The following is a 21,116-nucleotide window of genomic DNA, read 5'->3' on the forward strand; positions in this document are numbered from 1 at the left end:
GTACGTTGTTCAAGGGTACAACGGAACTGCCACACCTGGGAATTAAGCTCTTAAGCTTACGACAACCTCAGAAGTTACAACCTCTTAAGCTTATAAACTCTTTAAGCACACTGTCCTAATCATGATGCTATGCTGCCACCCCATGGCAAGGTAGCATAGCCTAATGTTATCAAACATATAATGCTATTTTATCTGGACGGTGTGTCAGTGTTATAACAGAGCCGATAAACTTGAATAGATTAATATGATTTCATTATTAGCACATCCATACAGCGCCCGTATTATCGACCCCCGTAAATAAGCAAGGGTCTGTTAAACTGTTTTGTAAAGCGATTCTTGGGAAACGTAGTATCATGGCTCTCTTAATACGCTCCCAGTGATGCTCTGTAATACAAGCATGGTGTACTCGCCTGTGCAAAATTCGTCCTCATGAGCGAAGTGTTTATTCACAAACATTCAACGGAGCTCAGAAGATGCGCAGTTGAAACGATCCTTATGACACCAGAATTGACGACTGTTTGGTCGCATTTAGTGGGCCAGCGCATGGCCTGCTGAAAATGAAGCGGTAGGTAGCAGTCTCTGGTAGGTAGTTATATGCTTTCAGGAAGTGACCTAAAAAGCGGAAAGGAAATCCGTGGTGGTTGGAAATGAAACGTCGCGCGGAGTGAAGTTGAAATAAAGTAGCGTAAGAATTGCTAGCTAGTTTACTCATGATTATCAAAAAAACAACCTTCATTTGTTGCCGTGTCTGTTTGGTTTAAAATACTGTGTGTGACAAGTAAGGACACCGCTTCGCTTCAGTTAGCCATGTTCTGTTGTATTTCCAGCAGGCAAGCAAGCTAAACAACGTTAAGCTGGTCTAGCGTGTGGTTAACTTTTCTTAGTTCAAGGAAATGAGTTAACCAGTTCGGTGCCCAGTTCTGTTCTTTTCTAGTTTTTAAAACATGCATTTCGAATAGTGCATTTCCAGTTCGTACACCACGAGCACAGTTTCGTACTACTGACACTGCTCAATGAAGTGTGAAGAGTTACCGTGAGCTAGGTGCATGGTACCGTTGTGAAGTGCTTCGCGGTACGGTGAACGTCTAAAAGCGTTTGAGTGGTGTGAGAAGGTGCACGTAAACGGTTAACTAGGCTACATAGCATTAGCTACACGAGGTTACATTTTAGCTAGCTAGTTTGGACAAACTTTGTTTGCGAAGAAGCGTGCACTAACGCTAGTTTTCTTGGCATCTGCCAGAGGTAGCTAACGTTATAGCACGGATGGAGTTCATCATTGCGTTTAATCAAGTGTTGTTATCTAGCGAGCCAGCTATACCCGTACCTGGGAAACTAGTTAGATCACTACTGCAACTGCGTAGGTTTATTATCCAGTTGGGTTAATGTTAGACACGCAGTCATTTTTGAATGCAAATGGTTAACATGCTAACGGGCTAATAACCATGGTTACAACATAGAGCGAGCTTGTGTTATATGTCAAGCTTAGTATGCGGATCTGTGAGTTCAGTGTGCACGGTGTCCCATCCAGGTGATGTAAAGATCACTGAATTCTGAGCGTCACCAGGTGAAAATAGTCACGAAATATTCACACGGGGCCATAAATAGAGCGAAACCAGGAAATTACCGAGACATAAATTTACGCTCATATGAAAATTTGACAAATTAATACAGGCTAAGTATATAGTAATTAAATATACATATGGGTTCTGAATAGAAAAGTGTTTGATGTTATTTTTGAAGTAATAGCATTTGGGATTCACTGGCTATATAACCTAGTCCTTTTTATCCCTCGGTAAATGATGACCTTTTACAAGTCTAGGATGCAGCTGCTGTTGTAGTATAGGGCTTTAGTGTGAACACAAGTCTTGCTATTCACACGTCCTTGTTTAACACATAATAACATTGCTTTTGGAAAACAACGGAGTGAAGCTGAGTGAATCTCTTGATTAGCTGTATGTCCATTGTATGTACATTAAGGGAGTAGGTGCAATAATGGGAGTAGGTTAACTTTTCCAACAAATTGGGTTTGTTCAGTTTTCTATATAGGTCAAAATTTAGATCCAAACCAGTGTTACACTGAGACGCACTGTGTCTTTAAGGAGGACGGGCCACCCCACTGCCACGTAGTCTATTCTGTTTGAGTGATACCAAATTACTCTTTCATATGAAAATGTCCGGTTATACAGCGCTTGTCTCTTATAGGTTGTGTGGGTCTGTGTCTGTCAGGGTTGTGCTTGTCCCTCGGACGTCATGGAGAACTCTAAAGAGGACTACAAGATCCAGTCCTTCGACCCGGAGACCCAGAACCTGCTGAAGACGGCGCTGAAAGGTCCGTGTAAGGCGCGCCAGGTCCGAGTGCGTGCTGGGTTCGAGCAGCAGAACCGCACCGGCACCGTGCTGCATTTGCCTGAGGGTTTAAAACAGAAGGGCTTTCCTTGTTCCGTGTTTAGATCCCAGCTCGGTGGACCTGGAGAAGGTCTCCAGCGTGATTGTGGACCAGTCTCTGAAGGACCAGGTGTTCAGTAAGGAAGCTGGACGCATCTGCTACACCATAGTCCAGGTACGGATCTACGGACCCTGGGGTTCTGCTATCGCGTGGGCGCTCGTGTGCGGTAGCCGTATTTTTACTGACATTTTAAGGCACGTTGGTTGAGAATTGTTCAGTTTCTGTCCGTTTATTTTTTTTAAATTTTGGAAACGGACGCGTTTCCTGCCGTGGGCGGCAAGCGTCGGTGTCGGAAACCGCAGTCCTGCGTCGGAAACCGCAGTTTCGTGTCAGAAACGGGTATAATGTCGTGCACGGAGGTGTTCTTGTCCAGACACTTGGCATAAATTACCAGACTTGGCCGTCCACATCCTGAGCACACGCTGTGAAGTTTCAGTGTGGGCAGAGTCCATAAATTAATGCGGAATATCCAAGTCCAGAAATCCCCAATCACAGGACCAGGAGTGTGCAGAAATTTCTGGAAATAGACATGTTGACGAAGGGAAACTGCCGCTCACTACCGGCACATCCCAAATTCCACAGAAATTTAACGGGTCGGGTGTCTTTCAGAAGCTCTGTTTTTCAGGCAGCGCTAGCTGCTTTGGATAAGCGGTGCCTGCTGTAAGCCCGCAGTGTGAAAGCGGACGCGGCGTCACAGCCTCTCCTCTCCGCACCTCCCCCCCAGGCAGAGGCCAAGGTGAACAATGGCAGCATTTTCCGCCGGAACCTCCTGAACCGCCTGCAGCAGGAGTTCCAGGCCCGGGAGGAGACGCGGAGCCGCTCCCTGCAGGAGTGGGTGTGCTTCGTCACCTTCATCTGCAACATCTTCGACTACCTCAAGGTACGGGCCACGCCGCCGCCGGGCGGGGCACGAACGCTTCGGTTATGAGATTAATGCTCAGTCCAGGTTTCATCATCGATCTGAGGAACTGAAGTTGAGCTTCTGGCTAGCACTGCAAAAGAGTGCGCATACACTTCAGGCTGTGCCTGCCCACACACACACACGCGCGTGCACAAACACACACACACACGCACACACAAACGCACACACGCGTGCCGACACATACACATACTTACACACACACACTCGCGCACACACATGCACGCGCGCACAAACACACTCACACACAGGTTTTCTGAAGGTGAGGCGTGGTTTGGTGATATCTCTGCGTCTCCTGCTTCAGGTGAACAACATGCCCATGATGGCTCTGGTGCACCCGGTGTACGACTGCCTGTTCCGTCTGGCCCAGGCCGACTCGCTGAAGAACGAGGAGGAGGTGCGTGTGTCCCCCCTCAGGGCCCCCCAAATATGTCACACCAGCCTGTGCGTAGCACACAAGCCACGTGAAGCGTCCTCCGCCAACTCCATGTCTGTATGAGCTTAACACGCAAGACACTGTAGGATCACAAATATGGTTTTGGAACGTTCTACACTGAACATTCTAATGCTGATGTCACAATGCAGGTGTAAGTATCTTGCTCAAGGGTACAACGGCAGTGTCCTGCCAGGGAATCAAACCTGCAAACTTTTGGGTACAAGGCCAGTGCCTTAAGTTCTCATAACCCCCAAAGGGGTTCCATTGTACTACACTGCCACCGCTGCAGACTGAACCCACACCAGTTCACACCATTCTCAGTGTTAATTATGAAACCTGTTTGCTACTTAAAGTGCTATATCCTCAGTCTCCGTCCTGCATCTCTGGCACTGATGACTGCTTGCTGCCTGAATTGGGGCTTTTCAACTTTTTCACATCCAGGGACCCCCCATCATGGGTTATAAAGGGTTATATTTAACAATATAGATGAAGGCTATATTTCTATAGTCATTGCATTTCAAGTCAAGCTGGGGACCCCCTACCGTACCTTCCAGGGGTCCGTGAAGCCCCCGTTCTAAACCCAGAGCCTTAGACTGTTGCGTTTGCCCTTTCCTGGCTGAGCGTGAGTGTGTCGCTGTGGCCCCCTGGCGCAGGTGGACTGCCTGGTGCTGCAGCTGCACCGCATCGGGGACCAGCTGGAGCGGATGAGCGCGCAGCGCATGGACGACCTCTTCTTCGTGCTGCGCGACGGCTTCCTGCTGGAGGAGGGCCTGGGCTCCATGGCCCGGCTGCTGCTGCTGGAGATCCTGGAGTTCCGCGCGGGGGGCTGGCAGCTCAGCGACACGGCGCAGAAGTACTACTACAGCGAGGTGGCCGACTGAGGCCTGGGAGGGGGCGGGGCCTGGAGTCTGGGGGCGGGGCCTGGAGGAGGAGGCGGGGCCTGCTGACCACTCCATTAAGAGTGGGGGAGGGAGGGGAGAGTGAATATTTAACTAGGTTTAGAGCAGCGGTACCCAGTTGTGTGCAATGGATGGCTGAGGGTATGCAGGTTTTTATTCATATTTATATGAAAATAAATAATTAGTTCCTTCGCTCTGGTTGATGGTGATTTGGGTAGTGAAATCAGTAGTGTGCAACGATTGGTTGGAATGAAAACCTGCGTACTCTCGGCCCTCCGTGGCACGTGATTGGTCACCGCTGGTTTAGAGAGACCGGTTTCTCTGAAGACGAGCGCTCCATTCGTACTGGAGCCCAGACCAAGAAGGTGCGAGTTGAAGTGCGGTGGGTTTATTTAAAAAAAGCGTATGCGTATGTGCAGTGGACTGAGGCTAGCTTGGAGCTTTGGGGTTCTTTGAAGTGGAATTTGAGTTATGTTCAGGAGGCTGTTATTGGTGGGATTTTGCTAAATTAGTTTAGAAATACAAGTGTGTTCTGAAGCTCCTCCCATGTCCTGATATAGCATTCTCCTCGGTTGGTGGGAAAACTCCAACTTTCATTTGTAAAAATAGTTTTCTGTGTGTGAAGAAGACACACAGAACCAAACACAGCTGCTCCGTTTGAGATACGAGTACAGCCCAAAAAAATTTTTTATTGTGTAGAGGCTAGTGTATTGGTCTGGGGTCATGCTTCGCAAAATCAAATGGTGTAATATGATTCTAAGTTAACTCATGCACTGGTGCTGTTCTTTTGAGACTGTCAAGTTCATTATAGCACTATGTGGAGGGCTGTCAGTTGCAAAATCTTTTGTTTTTTACTCTTATTTAATTTTGAGAATTATCAGTTGACTTTATCTTACATTCTGAAGTTCCACCCTCTGCGTAGAGCTGAAGTCAGTAGCATCCGAAGAAACCAGTTTATAGGAACTGGTCTGTATGGTTATTATAAGTCAGTTTGGACTTAATGGAGAATAACCGAACCAGCTTTGATATGTGGAGAAAACTGTGCTCAGCTGAACTGGAGAATTATGCGTTGCTTTCGTTTCATCATCTATACTCTAAAATATTGTCACCAGCCAGCTGTGGAGTTTACACACCAGGATGTGGTCAGGATGTTTAGGTCACCAAGGTAGTTCTCTGGAATTTCCCTAAAGTAGAGCACATAGGCACAGCAATACACAGAAACCCTGACTTCTCCGCTGCGCTGCAGGTGGCTCCTCTGCGGTACGAGCGTTTCATTGGTGCTAGGAACAGACAAATCTGCTGTTTTCTGTTAAAATTTTCACTTTAAATGCGGAACGGCCACAGAATCGCAGCGCGTGAACATGTTTACCCGACAGCAGGCTTGGACTCTGGAAGGTTATTCTGCTTTGGTCTCTTAGCTGGGCCGGTCCTGCAGCCCTGGGGTGGACACTGAGGTGCCGTGTGGAAGACTGGCTCTTAGCGTAGCACCGATTGCTCTGCTTCTCTCTGCAGTGTGAATGTGAGCTTAATTAACCTCGTTCACGCGCCTGTGTGTCCATCCGTGGTCCTAACGATGGGTGCCGTGTTTAAAGTCTCTCGACTGGAGCCATAAACCGGGGGGAACCGAGATCGGATTTAACCGAAAGTATCCGACTCAGAATTCTGTGACACTGCTGTTGAGACTTATGGGAGAGCCAATCGTGGTGGTGCTTTAGTTCTGCACACTCACAGGATGAGAGGAGAACCTCACTACAGTGAGGCTGCAGCTGTAGGAGGTGATACCTGCTCACATAACACAGGCCTCTTAAAGAAACAGTAACACTGATTGAATTGATTTTTTATTTTTTATTTTTAAACCTGCTTCACTCACAGAAAATCTATTACACGGTTGTGTGGAGGTCCAAGTTTATAAACTTTGTGTTCAAGGAAAGGAGCTATTTGAAGTATGGAATCTTGAATCCTGACACCTGCCTGCCTGAATTGTCTTCCATTCAGAACAGTGAAGAAAACCACTGAAACAACTTTGGCCAAACTGACCAATGAGGAAAGGGTTTTGTAGTGTGGAATAGGGACGGTCACCCTGTTTAAAAAGTTGTTGCATATTGTAATACTGCATAGTTATTTATTTGTGAGTTACCAGCTCTTAACATTTAAAAATGGATTCATTAAAAGTAATTAAATTTACCTTAAATATCATAGCGATCTGGTTAAAATATAGCACAGATTGGCCACTTGCTAGCACTGTAGTGCAGACAACACAATTTTGACATGACATTTTTTTTGAGCTTGCACATTACAAACTAACGGTAAAAGTTAGAACGCTGAACTCAGTAAAAATCACTGCGGCATCGCGTGTGTCTGAAAGTTGACAGTGGTCCATCCCATTAGCGGGAATACATGGATGGTCGGAGATGGATTCAAACCCCAGGAGTTTCTGCTCAGAGCTGTATTTTGTATTTCTTTTTGTACAGAAGACTAGAGTTCTCCGGGTCAAGACAGGTTTCAGTATTCTGTTCCAAATATTTTTCTAAGATGTCCACATTTAGAAGATTTCTGTTAAAATCAGAGGAAAAAAAACAAAGCTTTTGTCAGGTTATTAAATATGGGAAGTTTTTCTTCCCCTTGTGTTTTTGTACTGCTGAATTTCTACATAAATTCCTGTTTGAACCTGAATTGTTAAAATAAAAAATGTTTTGAACTGCCTTCTGATTTAATTGATGAACAAAAATGGTCCATTCTCCAAATGGTAGGGAAAAACACAGCACTCTCTAGAAAACTGGAACTGATAATTTATTACATAAATGTATGAAGCACAATAAGTGCAGACGTTTCCACAACAGCCTGATTGAACATGCTAAATGTGTAAAAAATAATAATACTAGAGGCCCAACCAGTCTCCAGATGCCAATGAGAAACCAAATACAGCAGCTGACACTGTAGAAAGTCATATTTAATTACTCTGGCATATCATACAATCATAAGAAAACAATGCAATGTCCAATTTATTCAATATTTATATACATTACAATAAGTATAATCCTCATATGAAGTCCTCCATTCCGTGTCCTTTAGAATGGGGCCCAACCATTACGTCAACCTTGCTCCACAACAGAGATCGAGGACCCCCCCCCCGCCTTTCCCAAGCAATTACACTTCAGTAACACCCAATCCCCTAGGGCCAACCATCATTACTGTAACAACAAGCAAAATGAAGCGTGGTTTGTTTTTGTTTTTTTGTTTTTTTACCACCAGCGGTAGTGTGCGAACGCTCGGTTGGCCTCCGCCATCTTGTGCAGGTCGTGCTTCTTCTTCACCACCTTGCCCTTGTTGGCGAAGGCGTCCAGCAGCTCCTGGCTCAGCTTCTCGTGCATGAGCGTGCGCCGGTGCTTGCCGTCCCGGCACTCGGTGACCAGCCACTTCATCGCCAGGAAACGCCGCCGGTTGTCCGTGAGAGGGGTGGGCACCTGCGCGGCGGGCACACCTGCGTTAGCCTCAGCTTCGCTTCCTGTCACCTCTGACCCTCGGCCTGTCACCTCTGACCCTCGACCTGTCACCTCTGACCCTCGGCCTGTCACCTCTGACCCTCTGACCCTCGGGTGACCGAAAGGTCCCCCGGAGACAGCACGTGTAATTAACACAATATTTGCACTGCCAATAACCCCAGGTACCCCAGTACAGGGCAGTAAATAAAACGGGGAACATTCTAATAGAGAAACGAGGTGTCCAGCTGATCACTTCCTGTATGTTTTGTTGCAGAAGGAAATACCACCGGTGACCGTGACAACTGCAGCGGATTCAGAACTCACTGTGGGGTCAGTCGCCACTGACCTGGTAGTTCTTTCCGCCCCTCTGCACGGTCATCAGGCCCACCACCGGCTTGCAGTTCTCCAGGGCCTGGTGGAAAATGGCGTGAGGATTGCACTCGATCTCAGGCTTCTGGGCGTCGGGGGCTTTGTGGTACTTCTCCACCTGGATCCTCTTTATGCCCTCCAGAGTCTGAACAGAGGAAGAGCCCCAGAAACATAAGCAGCAGTGCCCAGAGCCATCAGCCAGGTATGGACCATGATAAACGCTGTTACCTGCATACCTGTGTTATGATACTCCTGGCCAGAACCTTTCTGCCATCTTGCATGATCATATTGACAAATTTACTATTTAAAAAAAAAAAAGGTACATTGATTAGTATAATGTCATTTCAACTGACAGGTAAATCTGCAGTTTTTTTGCTGGTTTGTCGCACATGTAATTGAATTGAATCCATGTTCCAAATTTGGGAGGGTTCCGGGTTTTCACTGCAGTTAGCCAGCTAAATCGGTAATCCTGGCGGTATTTCATGAATCAGTAAAAACCCGGAACCCACAACCCTGCCATGGACTGAATTAAAAGGAGCTGTTGCAGGTTTTACTCGGTGAAGTTGTCCAACTAGCTTCGTGAAACAGGGCCCAGAGAGTCGGGTATCCCAACATTACAACTGCAACGGCGCCCGTGTTCATGTTTATAGTGTCCCACACCTTATTATCGGGTCGCTGAAAACGGAGCTGGTAAGCCCGGGCGGAGCTGCTTTTATCGGCCTGACCGCTTTCAGCTCGCGCTCCTTTATTTCCTCCTCGGACAGTTCCGTTTCAGGTATGCTGTACACTTCCTTTCGAGGTTCTGGCTCCAGGTAGTAAGGGTTGTACCTCGTCCATCTCGCCACCAAAACGCTAAAACAGCGCAGTAAACAGTTATGGAAAAAAAAAATTGAGGAAAAAAGGTCTAATAGGTAGGTGGATCGAGGTCGGTCAAGACGCCAATGCACCTCATCAAACAATCTGCTCTTTTCAATGCTGAATAAATTAAATGAGAAAACTAGCGCAGTATGGATTGTAATCGGATAACTAACGTAAACTACCCAACTTAGCCAATTTACCGAATGCCCAATTTAACGAAGTCTGATTCATTTATAATATTAATTAATGGTTTCCCTACTGTCCGCAGCATAGCACTTTCTGTACCTGTAGCTAAATTACATGTTAACCAATGGACAAGGTAGCTAGCTATACAGTGGCATAGTCATCTTGCAGGCCTATCGACAGTTACATTTCGATTCATAACAGTGATGTATAGAAAGCGTAGTAAAAATAAGTATTAATGTGATGCAAAACGCGAATCTTCTCCGATCATTTTAGTCACAAATGAATAAGTTAATTTTACCTGGGTGTCCAAGGTTTCAAAAAATTTACGATGGACGCAGCCATCTTGAAACGTGTGGCGAAGGACCTCTGCGTAGGCTGTCAATAATACTGCCTGATTGCTCACGAACTTCTGAATTACAGAAGAGGGCGATCGATGGCCATAATGAAGGATGTCAATTTGTGCATTCAGTTGCTTTGTAATTGACTAATTACCAGCAAGAAAAATAGTGTCACGAGCCTCGTTTATTGTTTCTCCGGAAAAAAAATCTTCGAATCAGAGTGGGAAAGTTAAGTAAAAAATTTTGAATACTCTTGTGGAATTCCCGATGGGAATTTCACACCGGTGCTGACCCGTTTCTACAGGTAAGAGCCCGAAGACTCGTTAAAACTGACCATTTAATTTAACCAAGCTAGATTTCGTAAACATTAAAAATGGAATGTTTATTTTATAAACTCGTTAACTCGCCACTTTATGCAGCAATGTTGTTGAGAATTTTAATTATATTGTGTGTGTCTGTGTAGACCAAAGGTCTAAAATACACCTATGTGCTTTTGTTCTGTGATAAGAAACTGCTTTAAGTCCGAAATAATAGATGATTAGGGTTTTGTGTTGGGAATCTGAGAGCACACAATTCATTCAATTAAAGAAGTATGATTTATTTATTTTTTTAAGTATGTTTTTAGCCTGGGAGGCACAAATATAGCCTAGCCCTTGTGACTCATGATTGCCCCAGTCTCATGTTGCTATTCTATGAAACAACAGACACTTTTATTGAGAATAGTACGCTGGCCTTGTCACCAGAATTTATATTTTAAGGACCGTTGAACAATCCAGTTCTTTTTTAAAATATGTATTACCATGAAATCAATGGAAGATTAATTGAATAGTCACAGGGCCTCAATCCAGGACACATTTCTCAGATCTGTGGTTCCTGGAGGACCCGTGCATGTGTGGCATTTTGTGTCCAGGTTTTCCCAGGTCTCATTAGGACATCAGCTGTGTACACAGACGCTGGTTCACTCACATTGGACTGCAGTAAACCCACTTAGGGACACAAGACTTCAGCTGTTAATGACCTCATCAAGAATGTCTTCTAAAATGTCATATAGCACAAATGATTGGATAGTCAAGTAATTAACGGAAGTTGCCAGGGAATTAGATGTGTTCCTCCTAGCCAATGCAGTTCAACACAATCTCAGTTAATCTAGCAGTTTCCTTCATAGAGGTCCCCGGACCTTGAACCTGGAGAGCCACAGCATCTGCTGATTTTCCTCCTTACTTGGCAGTTTTCTGCTCAATTTGATTGTAAAATTAACTCAACCTCATCTGATTTTCTTTGGACTGAACTGGTACTGCAGTAAACAACAATCTGCGTGTGCCATTTAGCCTGTTATACAGTGAGAAGTATTAGCTATTGTGTTTTTGGGAGTGGAGAATTTTGATGCTATACTGTTGCACTGCTCTGTACTAGCAGAGATTTATAGGTGAAGAGCTAACACATCGTTGTCTTTCACTGTATGAAATCCTACTTTTTTATATGAACACAATGTTGATTAAAAAAAACGCTTTATTAACCAGCACTATAACTATAACAACCACCCTCCAAAAACACACGCACACACAAACACAAACACACACACAATTAAACTACAACTTGGAATCAGCTTATGCAAAAAATTGAAAAAGGTTTTATTATCAAAGAACACATGTTGATCAGATGCAATGAAGTGTATGTACAGCAGTAGACAATGGGGTGGGGAGTGAGGTGGGTTGGGGCAAGCATGAACCAGCCATCCACTGTGCGCTCGTCCCTGGGCGTACGCTAGCCACCCCGCCTCGTCGGGCGCTAGCCCTCCACCGTCCCTTCCTTCACGATGGCCTGAGCCAGGTTCCGGGCCAGAGCCAGACGCAGCAGCTCCACCTTGGTCGTTTCTATATCCGCGTCCTGAGGAGAAAGGGGGGAGGGTATCAGATAGTCAGTTCTCAGGCTGCATTTAGTAAACACAGACTTGCACACATGCACTTCAAATGCATTACAGGTACAGCCTCCTTGTAGACATCTAGAGGGGTGGAACTCCAGGCTGAGAGATGTTTTCACATGAACAGGCTGGGTTAACCCCCCCCCCCCCAAATATAGCTCAGCTTTCACTTGCAAATAGCCTGGCTACGTCCTAGTGGGGAGACAAACCTTCACTTTTCAACCGAATGTAGCCGGGTTTTCACCTCAACGGCATTTTGCTAACTTTTTACCACAAAGACATCCACCGGGATCTCGGAAACATGCAAAGCCACCATTTTGAATGTAGTTTTTACAACATTTCAGCTGTGCATTTCTGCACATCCGCAACCAATTATTATTTTACACATGGACATCAGCTGGAGCTAATGATCATTTTTAATCTTAACAAAACAGTTCAGCAAGTACAAGAGAATGAAACTGAGGGAATGTATGACCTGCATGGACTGATCCAGGCTGGGTCCGGCGTTGCCCGCGGTCAGCTCCTCCAGGCAGTGCATGAGCTCGTACGTCTGGTCCGCCGAAAAGATCACCTTCCAGAAAAAGGGGAGACTCGCTTAGCACCTGCGCTAAAATTCAGACCAGCCCGTCTGTATCATTCTGATGCCCTTTGAGAGACATTATTACCGAACTACAGTCTAGGCTAGTTGTCATTGTGATACAAATATTATGACTGTGCGACTGATCCAGCCTATTGAATCCTAGATGGCGATATTAAAATGCTAGCCAAAGTGTTAGCCAGCTAGCCGAAGCATTAGCCAGCAGGGCGAAGCGTTAGTCAGCTAGCAGAAGCGTTAGCCAGCTAGCTGCCAGGCCCGGCGGCACTGTGCTCACCTGTCTCTGTTCCAGCAGAGGCAGAGCGTCCGTCAGCAGCGTCATCCAGAAGCTCTGCGGCGCTATCTTAGCCGTCATCAGCGACAGCAGGAGTGTAGCCGCCTCAGCAAAGCGCGTCTCTCCATACAGCTTATGGAACTCACGATACTGCCCTGTAAATGCACATGGACACGTGACACAAATGCATACATACACACGTACGCACACACACAGAAAATTCTCAGCAAGGATCTGCAGTATTTCTTCATTAAAGTATTTAAATGTATTTAAATATGTGCCTGCCCCTAGTTTGCTGCAGACAGGCAGGTCATTAATATGGGGTCAGTGGTAATGAGTAGAGTATGAGAGGGTATAAGCTGAAAGGGTATCGTATAAGAGGGTATAAGGTGAAAGGGTATAGAGGGTATAGTATGAGAGGGTATAGAGGGTGTAGTATGAGAGGGTATAGAGGGTACAGTATAAGAGGGTATAAGGTGAAAGGGTATATAGGGTATAGTATAAGAGGGTATAAGGTGAAAGGGTATAGTATGAGAGGGTATAGTATGAGAGGGTATAGTATGAGAGGGTATACAGTGAGAGGGTATAGAGGGTATAGTATGAGAGGGTATACAGTGAGAGGGTATCGTATAAGAGGGTATAAGGTGAGAGGGTATAGTATGAGAGGGTATAGAGGGTATAGTATGAGAGGGTATACAGTGAGAGGGTATAGAGGGTATAGTATGAGAGGGTATAGAGGGTATAGTATGAGAGGGTATACAGTGAGAGGGTATAGTATAAGAGGGTATAAGGTGAAAGGGTATAGAGGGTATAGTATGAGAGGGTATACGGTGAGAGGGTATAGTATAAGCGGGTATAAGGTGAAAGGGTATAGAGGGTAAAAGGTGAAAGGGTATAGAGGGTGTAGTATGAGAGGGTATAAGGTGAGAGGGTATAGTATGAGAGGGTATAGAGGGTATAGTATGAGAGGGTATACAGTGAGAGGGTACAGTATAAGAGGGTGAAAGGGTATAGAGGGTATAGTATAAGAGGGTATAAGGTGAAAGGGTATAGAGGGTATAGTATGAGAGGGTATACAGTGAGAGGGTACAGTATAAGGGGGTATAAGGTGAAAGGATATAGGGGGTATAGTATGAGAGGGTACAGAGGGTGTAGTATGAGAGGGTATACAGTGATGGTGTAGGGCCTGTGGTACCCCCCCCTCCCAGCCCTCTCTTCTTACCCAGAAAGGTGAGTCTGTCGCTCAGCAGCATGGCGGAGCCCAGGTTGTCTATCAGGTCCAAATCGGAGAAGGTTCCGTGAGCGCAGTAATCCTGCAGGAACCTGGGGAGGGGGCGGGAAGAGCGGGTGAGACCGGGAGCCCGATTCCGAGGCGGGACCATGGTGCGGTGGGCGGGGCGGGGCGGGGCGGGGCGGGCGGGGCTGACCTCTCGGAGATGAGCGTGGCGAAGGCGGCGTCCTTGGCGCGGATGCTCCAGGAGAGGGCGGAGCCTAGCCGGTTGTTCCGCAGCGCTCGCTTGGCCATGATCTTGCAGATGCTGCGCACTGCGAGAACCGCGCCGGGGTCGGAGTTCAAGGGGTCAGAGTTCAGCGGGGTCATCGTCCTCACTTACAACACCCCCCTCCCCCGCAGGTGTACCTCGCTCTGCCCCCCCCGCAGGTGTACCTTGCCCCCCCCACCCCCCCACAGGTGTACCTTGCTCTGCCATCTGTCTCTGCTCGCAGATCCGCAGCACCTTCAGTGCCTTGCGCTCTGAGTCCAGGGGCACCCTCTCCACCTGCAGCTCCAGGTACACCCTCCCAAACTCGGGGCAGTGGTCAAAGTAGCCCACCGCCAGCTGCCACAGGCTGGGGGTGGGGGGGGGGGCACATTTCAGCAGCTCGTTAATTAGACACACCCTTGTGAGGTCAGGATCAACACAGGGTTACTACAGATACTACGCACTAAACTACCAATTATAATGTAATATAATTAATAGTCATTTAAAATGGTAATTAAACAATGAATACACTAAATTTGGGTGGTGTTCAATGACCTATATAACTGACTTCATTCATTTGGACTTAATTCACTTAATTATAATAAATTTAGGGGAAAGAACGAGAAGAAATTGGACTGTAATTCTCACCCTCACACTACCCAGTTATCGCAGGGAGATAAATGCTTTGGACAGCATAATGTTAAAACAGAGTCTCGTGTCCTTCAGGCTTCACAGGGGGATTTAAAATGAATCCTCCAACACTGGAATAGGGAGATGCCAGTAAAAAACACATCAGCCAACCCAGCAGACACCTGGCCATACGCACCTGTGATGACTGAACAGGCCGGAGGCGTACTCCAGCAGGAGAAACTCCCTCAGATTGGAGCCAAAGCTGAACACGAGGAAGCAAAGAAGGATTAATGAACGTGTGCGTTTTAAAAAGACGGCAGCCTGTGGTCCGCTCAGAGAGCTCAAAGTGCCTGTGTAAGGCGCACTCACTGCAGGTTGTGGGACTGCAGCAGTTTGCAGTGGTCCAGCAGGTCTGTCAGGTGAGCCACAAACCACCAGTTATTGAGGGCGAAGCTGGGGGGGAGAACATTAACAACAATATTAATTATTGATGTTATTAGTTCCCCAGGCTCACGGCCTGCGCACGGCGCACCTGTGCGGCCTGCTCACCTGCAGTCTTTGATCACCTGGTGGATGTCGAACTCGAAGGCAGCCAGCAGGATGCTGTCCAGAGGCTCGGGACCACTGCGAGTGTCCAGGAACATGTCCATGCTGGACTGGAGACACGAGAGGGACACTGTTTCAATCCCTCTGGAGACATTTCACTACCGAACACCCAGACCTGCCTCAAACGCTGTGTGTGAAATACTGAAGCTCTTTAGAAACAGGGTTCCTGCAGATCAAGTTCAATCATGCATATTCACAACAGAATTCTTTCATATTGTAAGAATACCTTCTGGTTAGTAACATTTATTTTATTTTTTTTAATTCTCAGGGATCAGTGGGAGTGTTTTGGCATTTTACCACCACCAAAGAAGAAGAGGGAAAAAAACATGACCCAGGTCTGTGGACACAGCAGCGCAAGTCAGGTCAAGTAAGAGTTTATTATCCCACGTAGGGAAATCTGTCTAATTTCTTAACATGCCTCAGTAAAAATTAACTGGAGGACATAATCCCCATCGCAACACAAGTCTTGCACAAACATTACATGTATTAACAAGTCAACATTCAACTACTACAACTAAAAATCAGGTTCAAATAACCAACAGACAGCCAATATATACATAAATACATGTAAACTTAAACTTCCTGAAACCTAGTAAGTGGCTCTGCATTATTTCAGTGCGTAAGTGACTGCACACTGAAGAATGTAGGACAGAAACTCGTACGCTGTGTATATTTTTACAATGCGAGCACCGCTCAGCTGTGACCCATAGGGCGCGTGGTACCTGGGCGTAGTAATGCAGTTCTGTGGGTTTAACCGTGGGATGAGAATACAGCAGCCGGGTCACCAGGAAGTGGTACCAGGTCCCCAGGAGGTCCTTGTGCTCGAGCAGGGTGTCCTCGTCACCAACCAGGATCTACAATAAGAGCCAACTATGACCCGAGTGTGTACACACACAGCAGGCAGTGTGTGTACAAACACACGCGCACACACACATACTATACCCACACACACGCATGCGCACACACATACTGTACACACACACACACACACTGCCTAATTCCAGGAGGTAAACATGACAGCAGTGTTACAGAACAGCTTTGCTGTAGGCATGGCGTGCAGCGTTCCGATTGGACAAGCAGAGACTACCTTGCAGATGGCCTCCAGGTGGCGGTTGCTGGCGAAGGAGTTGTCCTGGAGACAGCGGTCACACTCCTCGCGCCAGTGCCGCCACTCAACATCGAACTCCGTCAGAGTCTGGGTCCCGCCCGGCTGCACAGGGAGACGGGAGCAGAGTTAACCAGGACAAGAACTGCTAACCAGGGCACAAACCGCTAACCAGGACACAAACCCGCTAACCTGCTAACCACGGCACAAACCGCTAACCTGCTAACCAGGATACAAACCCGCTAACCAGGACACGAACCCGCTAACCTGCTAACCACGGCACAAACCGCTAACCTGCTAACCAGGATACAAACCCGCTAACCAGGGCACAAACCGCTAACCAGGACAAGAACCGCTAACCTGCTAACCACGGCACAAACCGCTAACCTGCTAACCAGGATACAAACCCGCTAACCACGGCACAAACCGCTAACCAGGACAAGAACCGCTAACCTGCTAACCAGGATACAAACCCGCTAACCAGGGCACAAACCGCTAACCAGGACAAGAACCGCTAACCCGCTAACCACGGCACAAACCGCTAACCTGCTAACCAGGATACAAACCCGCTAACCAGGACACGAACCCGCTAACCTGCTAACCACGGCACAAACCGCTAACCAGGATACAAACCCGCTAACCAGGGCACAAACCGCTAACCTGCTAACCAGGGCACAAACCGCTAACCAGGACAAGAACCGCTAACCTGCTAACCAGGACAAGAACTGCTAACCAGTGCACAAACCGCTAACCCGGACAAGAACCTGCTAACCAGGGCACAAACCGCTAACCTGCTAACCAGGACAAGAACCGCTAACCCGCTAACCAGGATGAGAACCGCTGACCATCACTTCAGCACAACTTTGAGAAAAATGTAAAAGTAAACCCAAAGCACATCCGTGCCTTACGTACAGCAGTAGAGATCATTACAAATTTTTATTTTGTTTATACATTTACAAGTGTGCTTTTGTAAATGTAAATGACGCTCTGGATAAGAGCGTCTGCCAAATGCCTGTAATGTAATGTAATGACACTGAAATCGAAATCTTCTCTGCAGCTTTCGCCCAAATTTGACTCTGAGCATATGCTGCAGCATTTACTGTGGGTGTACACTCCAGACATCATACTGTTAAATCCGACGCCCACACCTGTAAGACGGCATTGGTATCAGACAAGCAGTGAATCATAAACGGTAAAAAAAAATTTTTTAAACCCACAGAGTCTTAATGCTCCAAACCAGAATCGAGTGGCACCAGAGCAAAGGCGACTCACGCTGAAGATGGGCATCTTCATGAGGAGGGAGTCCAGGAGTTTAAACATGGCCCTGGCAGCTGGCTGAAATGAGGCCTGCTTCACCAGGACCTGCCTGGCCTCGTCCGTCCGGCCCTGGAGCACGTAGCTGGTCACCTGGGGAGGGAGCGGGGGGGGGGGGGGGAGGGGTTCAGCACAGATGGAGGTATGGGGCAGGGGGAGGGGGTGGGGCCAGGTAATGAGTGAATGATGAGAGAATGGGCGGGGCAAGTGAGTGGATGACAGGGAACAAAGGCAGACTTCGGTGAGTGACAGAGTGAGTAGAGGGAATTTGTGTGGGGTGGGGTGGAGTGGAGTGGGGTGGAGTGGAGTGGGAGGGCGGCGTGTGTTTTGGGGAAGGACGGAGACCCCAGCCTACCACGTCCCAGTACGCCGGGTGCTCCGTGGGGCTCTCGCTCTGCAGCACCTCCTGGGCCTTCTCGTCCACATCCGCCTTGTGCAGACGCACCCAGTCCAGCAGGTGGAGCTGGAGGGCACCCGCTGGAACGGAACACGAGCGGGACGTGAAAGCACTGGCCGTGTGCGAAACGGCTTACATGCCTACTACTGAGTACGCAAGTTTCATAAAGCCTGTATGCAACTTGTATACTCAATAGTAGGCAAGTATGCCGTTTCGGACACGGCCACAGTACCAGGCTCCCAGCCCAACAGGGCTAAACCTGCAGCAGGTAACCACCCCCACAGACCCACCCCTCAGGAGAGCAGTGCTGATGTACACTACCCTACGATGAACAGAAGACTACATAAAACACAACTTCCGAACCACACTTTAACTCTCAAACAGGGAAACCGTTCTGCATTAACAATGACTCAGTGGAATGAACCGTGAGGCCAACGCTACTTTCTTTGTTGAAACAGAAACACTGAGGTGCAGTTATGAAAAGGGGACTTTTGAGATGTTTGTGGTAAACGGCCGGGAAATTTTCCCTCCTGACTGATTTTCGCACGCCTGCGTTCTGCAGAACCACAGTCCCCGCAGTAAATCAACAGGAAGTCCCTCCTTTAACTGCGTGTTCTGTAATAAATGCCGCTAAATGAATGGATGCTAACCTGGAGCCGCTTCGATAAACAGCACCTCACACAGGTTCCAGATGATCTCCACTGCCAGCAGAATTGAAAGCTGCAAAAGAAATTTAAAACGGCAGCATTTGGAGCAAGTGGACACGTTACTCCTGGATAATCTGTTGAAAAATGGAAGTGTGTACGTACAACTGTTAAGATTAAGACAGACCCTCTACCCCCACAGAAGGATGTGTGGGATTAATTATGTGACTAAATAGTCCACTTTCAGAACTATTTTTTACTAGAAATCGAAGAAGAGACACTGGCTCACGGAAGTACTCTGTATCATACCTGATTGTTGTACTGCGCTCCTAAAATTGCATCTCGTGTAGACACTAGGAGGAGGAAGACAAATCAGTGACTGGTGTTTTTGTTGATTAAACGCAGATCAGGACTGTGTAGACACTGTACCTGCAACTTGCTGAAGCTCCTCCATACATGCTCGTATCACTGATCTGTAGTGCTTGCTGATACTGACAAACCTAAAGACAGAAAACCCCATTAAAACTGCTTCATCATTTATACAAGCAGTTAACCCTTTGCTCAACCTGTTCTCGCTGCAGGGCGATTGTCTGGAAATCTAAAGAAGAAAAGTTACCAAGTATATTTTTCAGTACAATGTCAATCACGTTCAATTCATCAACCTTAACTATACAGCATATAGGACAATACTACCGCATGGAAAAAATCGCTTGATTGTCCAGTCCTTTATGGATTCCCGAAATTACAAAGAAAACTCATCCCGTCTTGATTTGGGTGATCACAATTTACTGGCCAGGCGAGGGGGGGTCCTTACTGGGATTTCTTGTTTTTGCTTGGGACGTCATCTTTGATCTTCTGGAGCCCCACGAATATGTGATGAGACTCGTTAAAGAGCTTTCGCAGGATCGGCGAGTAAATGTCCTCGTCTTTCCTGACCACGTGAACCGAAGGACAGCCCTGATCTGCGGAAGGATCACCTGAGAGAAATACAAGTGAGAATGCATTAAAGGGAATGCTTTGGTGATTGTCGCGCGAGGGGACTTAAACAACACAGCACATTCGAAACATCAGCTCAGCTCAGTAACGGTCTGGCGGCAAGCTACCTGTTGCTTTGTACTTCGTCTCGTAGACCAGGATGTCCCCAGGGCCCCAGACAAATCCCAGGTGCTTCTGGGTGACGTCGATGCCAGGAATGAGCTGAGGGGTGAGAATTTTAGGTCAGTAAACGCGGATGAGGTCACTCGTAAATTAACTACTGCAATTAGCCCACACACAATCAAACACCACAAATAACTGAGATTTTCCTATTTAATGGTCAGTGTACGTCAACTTGACGTCGGAAAGCTAACAACCAGTACTGCAAAGACACTAACGAGTGACTGGTAATACAACCTACTAAATTAGTTGTGGAGCTGCCCAGGTAGAAAGTTTGTATTATTCTGTAACACTCGACTGCATACGAAGAGTTACATCTACATATTCCCCGCCGTTATGAATGTACTTTAAAATGTTACCAATTTAGCATGACTTCAGCTACATTAAACCGGTTATCGCTCGATAACTAACACCTGGAAAAAACAACATACTGTGGTTGTCGGCTCGACATCAACCTCCTCCATTGCGTTGGGGAAAATAATCGTTTAAACGAAGCTCATATAAACAATACGTTTTACAATAAGACACGTTTATAATACTCATAACCATAAGCTGCAAAGATTCGGCGCCTCTCCGACTAGTAAAAGGACCCCACCAGCAAGGAAAGGCTAACGATGTGCCTGAACGTAATTCTTTAAAAGAACCGGCATTTGTGAAATTTATGCACAGTCGTGTATACACGTTCGATTCATTTTCATTTTCAACTTTCACATTAGAATTACTTATTAATTGAGCTGGTCTGGTTTCCAAATATATAGACGTAGATAATGTATCCATCGTGCGCTACAACTTTTGAAAGTCAAGTATTTCCATAGGCATTGCAAAGTTGAAAGGAATTGTCCCACGCGATTTGTTTGAACAGATGGGGGAAACATGGGGAAGATATGTCGTTTTACTATATATCGCTTGGCTAACTAAATGGATTATAAAAGTGTTATATATTTTATATATATAAAAAATCATTGTGCCCACTGTATATGTGTGATAACCAGTGTAAAACATAAGTCCAAAAGAACCTGTTTTGTGGATTTCTCCATCTTGCATTAAATGGGTCCTGAACA

At 46.7% G+C, this 21,116-nt stretch overlaps 3 protein-coding genes and 1 long non-coding RNA gene across 9 annotated transcripts; 2 read left to right on the top strand and 2 right to left on the bottom strand.

The window, feature by feature from the left end:
• Positions 1-348: 348 nt before the first annotated feature.
• On the top strand, positions 349-7,403 carry mif4gdb (MIF4G domain containing b). Of its 5 annotated transcripts, none has more exons than XM_035397979.1 (6): positions 349-565; positions 2,227-2,329; positions 2,451-2,560; positions 3,171-3,326; positions 3,670-3,762; positions 4,455-7,403. In XM_035397979.1, the coding sequence occupies exons 2-6, from the start codon at positions 2,251-2,253 to the stop codon at positions 4,680-4,682; spliced, it is 666 nt and encodes a 221-aa protein (XP_035253870.1). In that variant the 5' UTR covers positions 349-565; positions 2,227-2,250; the 3' UTR covers positions 4,683-7,403. The 5 variants fall into 5 exon arrangements, with proteins under 5 accessions (XP_035253870.1, XP_035253867.1, XP_035253866.1 ...); XM_035397976.1 differs by lacking the exon at positions 349-565 and adding an exon at positions 602-680; XM_035397975.1 differs by lacking the exon at positions 349-565 and adding an exon at positions 609-685.
• Positions 7,404-7,629: 226 nt separating this feature from the next.
• mrps7 (mitochondrial ribosomal protein S7) lies at positions 7,630-9,996 on the bottom strand. Its single transcript, XM_035397974.1, has 5 exons — positions 9,894-9,996; positions 9,212-9,403; positions 8,788-8,851; positions 8,529-8,696; positions 7,630-8,164 (listed from the first exon to the last, which is right to left on the bottom strand). The coding sequence occupies exons 1-5, from the start codon at positions 9,935-9,937 to the stop codon at positions 7,943-7,945; spliced, it is 690 nt and encodes a 229-aa protein (XP_035253865.1). The 5' UTR covers positions 9,938-9,996; the 3' UTR covers positions 7,630-7,942.
• A 1,543-nt stretch (positions 9,997-11,539) lies between these two features.
• Positions 11,540-20,646, bottom strand: nup85 (nucleoporin 85). The gene is made up of 19 exons (XM_035397961.1): positions 20,487-20,646; positions 20,004-20,097; positions 19,715-19,877; positions 19,330-19,400; positions 19,210-19,253; positions 18,907-18,976; positions 18,215-18,336; positions 17,818-17,952; positions 16,528-16,650; positions 16,163-16,294; positions 15,384-15,490; positions 15,204-15,287; positions 15,031-15,096; positions 14,420-14,571; positions 14,151-14,268; positions 13,946-14,046; positions 12,727-12,878; positions 12,330-12,425; positions 11,540-11,820 (listed from the first exon to the last, which is right to left on the bottom strand). The coding sequence occupies exons 1-19, from the start codon at positions 20,517-20,519 to the stop codon at positions 11,722-11,724; spliced, it is 1,962 nt and encodes a 653-aa protein (XP_035253852.1). The 5' UTR covers positions 20,520-20,646; the 3' UTR covers positions 11,540-11,721.
• LOC118216628 lies at positions 15,336-17,889 on the top strand. Of its 2 annotated transcripts, XR_004763044.1 has the most exons (4): positions 15,336-15,602; positions 15,709-15,807; positions 16,488-17,419; positions 17,765-17,889. It is a non-coding gene; the product is annotated as an uncharacterized LOC118216628 (long non-coding RNA). The 2 variants fall into 2 exon arrangements; XR_004763043.1 differs by having other exon boundaries at positions 15,709-17,419.
• Positions 20,647-21,116: the final 470 nt, after the last annotated feature.

Source organism: Anguilla anguilla, chromosome 17 (genome assembly GCF_013347855.1).
Source record: "Anguilla anguilla isolate fAngAng1 chromosome 17, fAngAng1.pri, whole genome shotgun sequence".
Classification (NCBI taxonomy): domain Eukaryota; kingdom Metazoa; phylum Chordata; class Actinopteri; order Anguilliformes; family Anguillidae; genus Anguilla; species Anguilla anguilla.

Excerpts from the sequence above, each read along its gene's own strand:
- mrps7 (XM_035397974.1), bottom strand. The coding sequence starts at position 9,937 with ATGGCTGCGTCCATCGTAAATTTTTTGAAACCTTGGACACCCAG. Across the intron at positions 8,852-9,211 it reads TTCAGCGACCCGATAATAAG|TAAATTTGTCAATATGATCA; the intron begins GTGTGGGACACT and ends TTTTTTAAATAG. Across the intron at positions 8,697-8,787 it reads CCAGGAGTATCATAACACAG|ACTCTGGAGGGCATAAAGAG; the intron begins GTATGCAGGTAA and ends TCCTCTGTTCAG.
- nup85 (XM_035397961.1), bottom strand. The coding sequence starts at position 20,519 with ATGGAGGAGGTTGATGTCGAGCCGACAACCACA. Across the intron at positions 19,254-19,329 it reads GGAGCTTCAGCAAGTTGCAG|TGTCTACACGAGATGCAATT; the intron begins GTACAGTGTCTA and ends TCCTCCTCCTAG. Across the intron at positions 15,097-15,203 it reads CTGCAGTCCCACAACCTGCA|CTTTGGCTCCAATCTGAGGG; the intron begins GTGAGTGCGCCT and ends CCTCGTGTTCAG.
- mif4gdb (XM_035397979.1), top strand. The coding sequence starts at position 2,251 with ATGGAGAACTCTAAAGAGGACTACAAGATCCAGTCCTTCGACCCGGAG. Across the intron at positions 2,330-2,450 it reads GCTGAAGACGGCGCTGAAAG|ATCCCAGCTCGGTGGACCTG; the intron begins GTCCGTGTAAGG and ends TTCCGTGTTTAG. Across the intron at positions 2,561-3,170 it reads TCTGCTACACCATAGTCCAG|GCAGAGGCCAAGGTGAACAA; the intron begins GTACGGATCTAC and ends CCTCCCCCCCAG.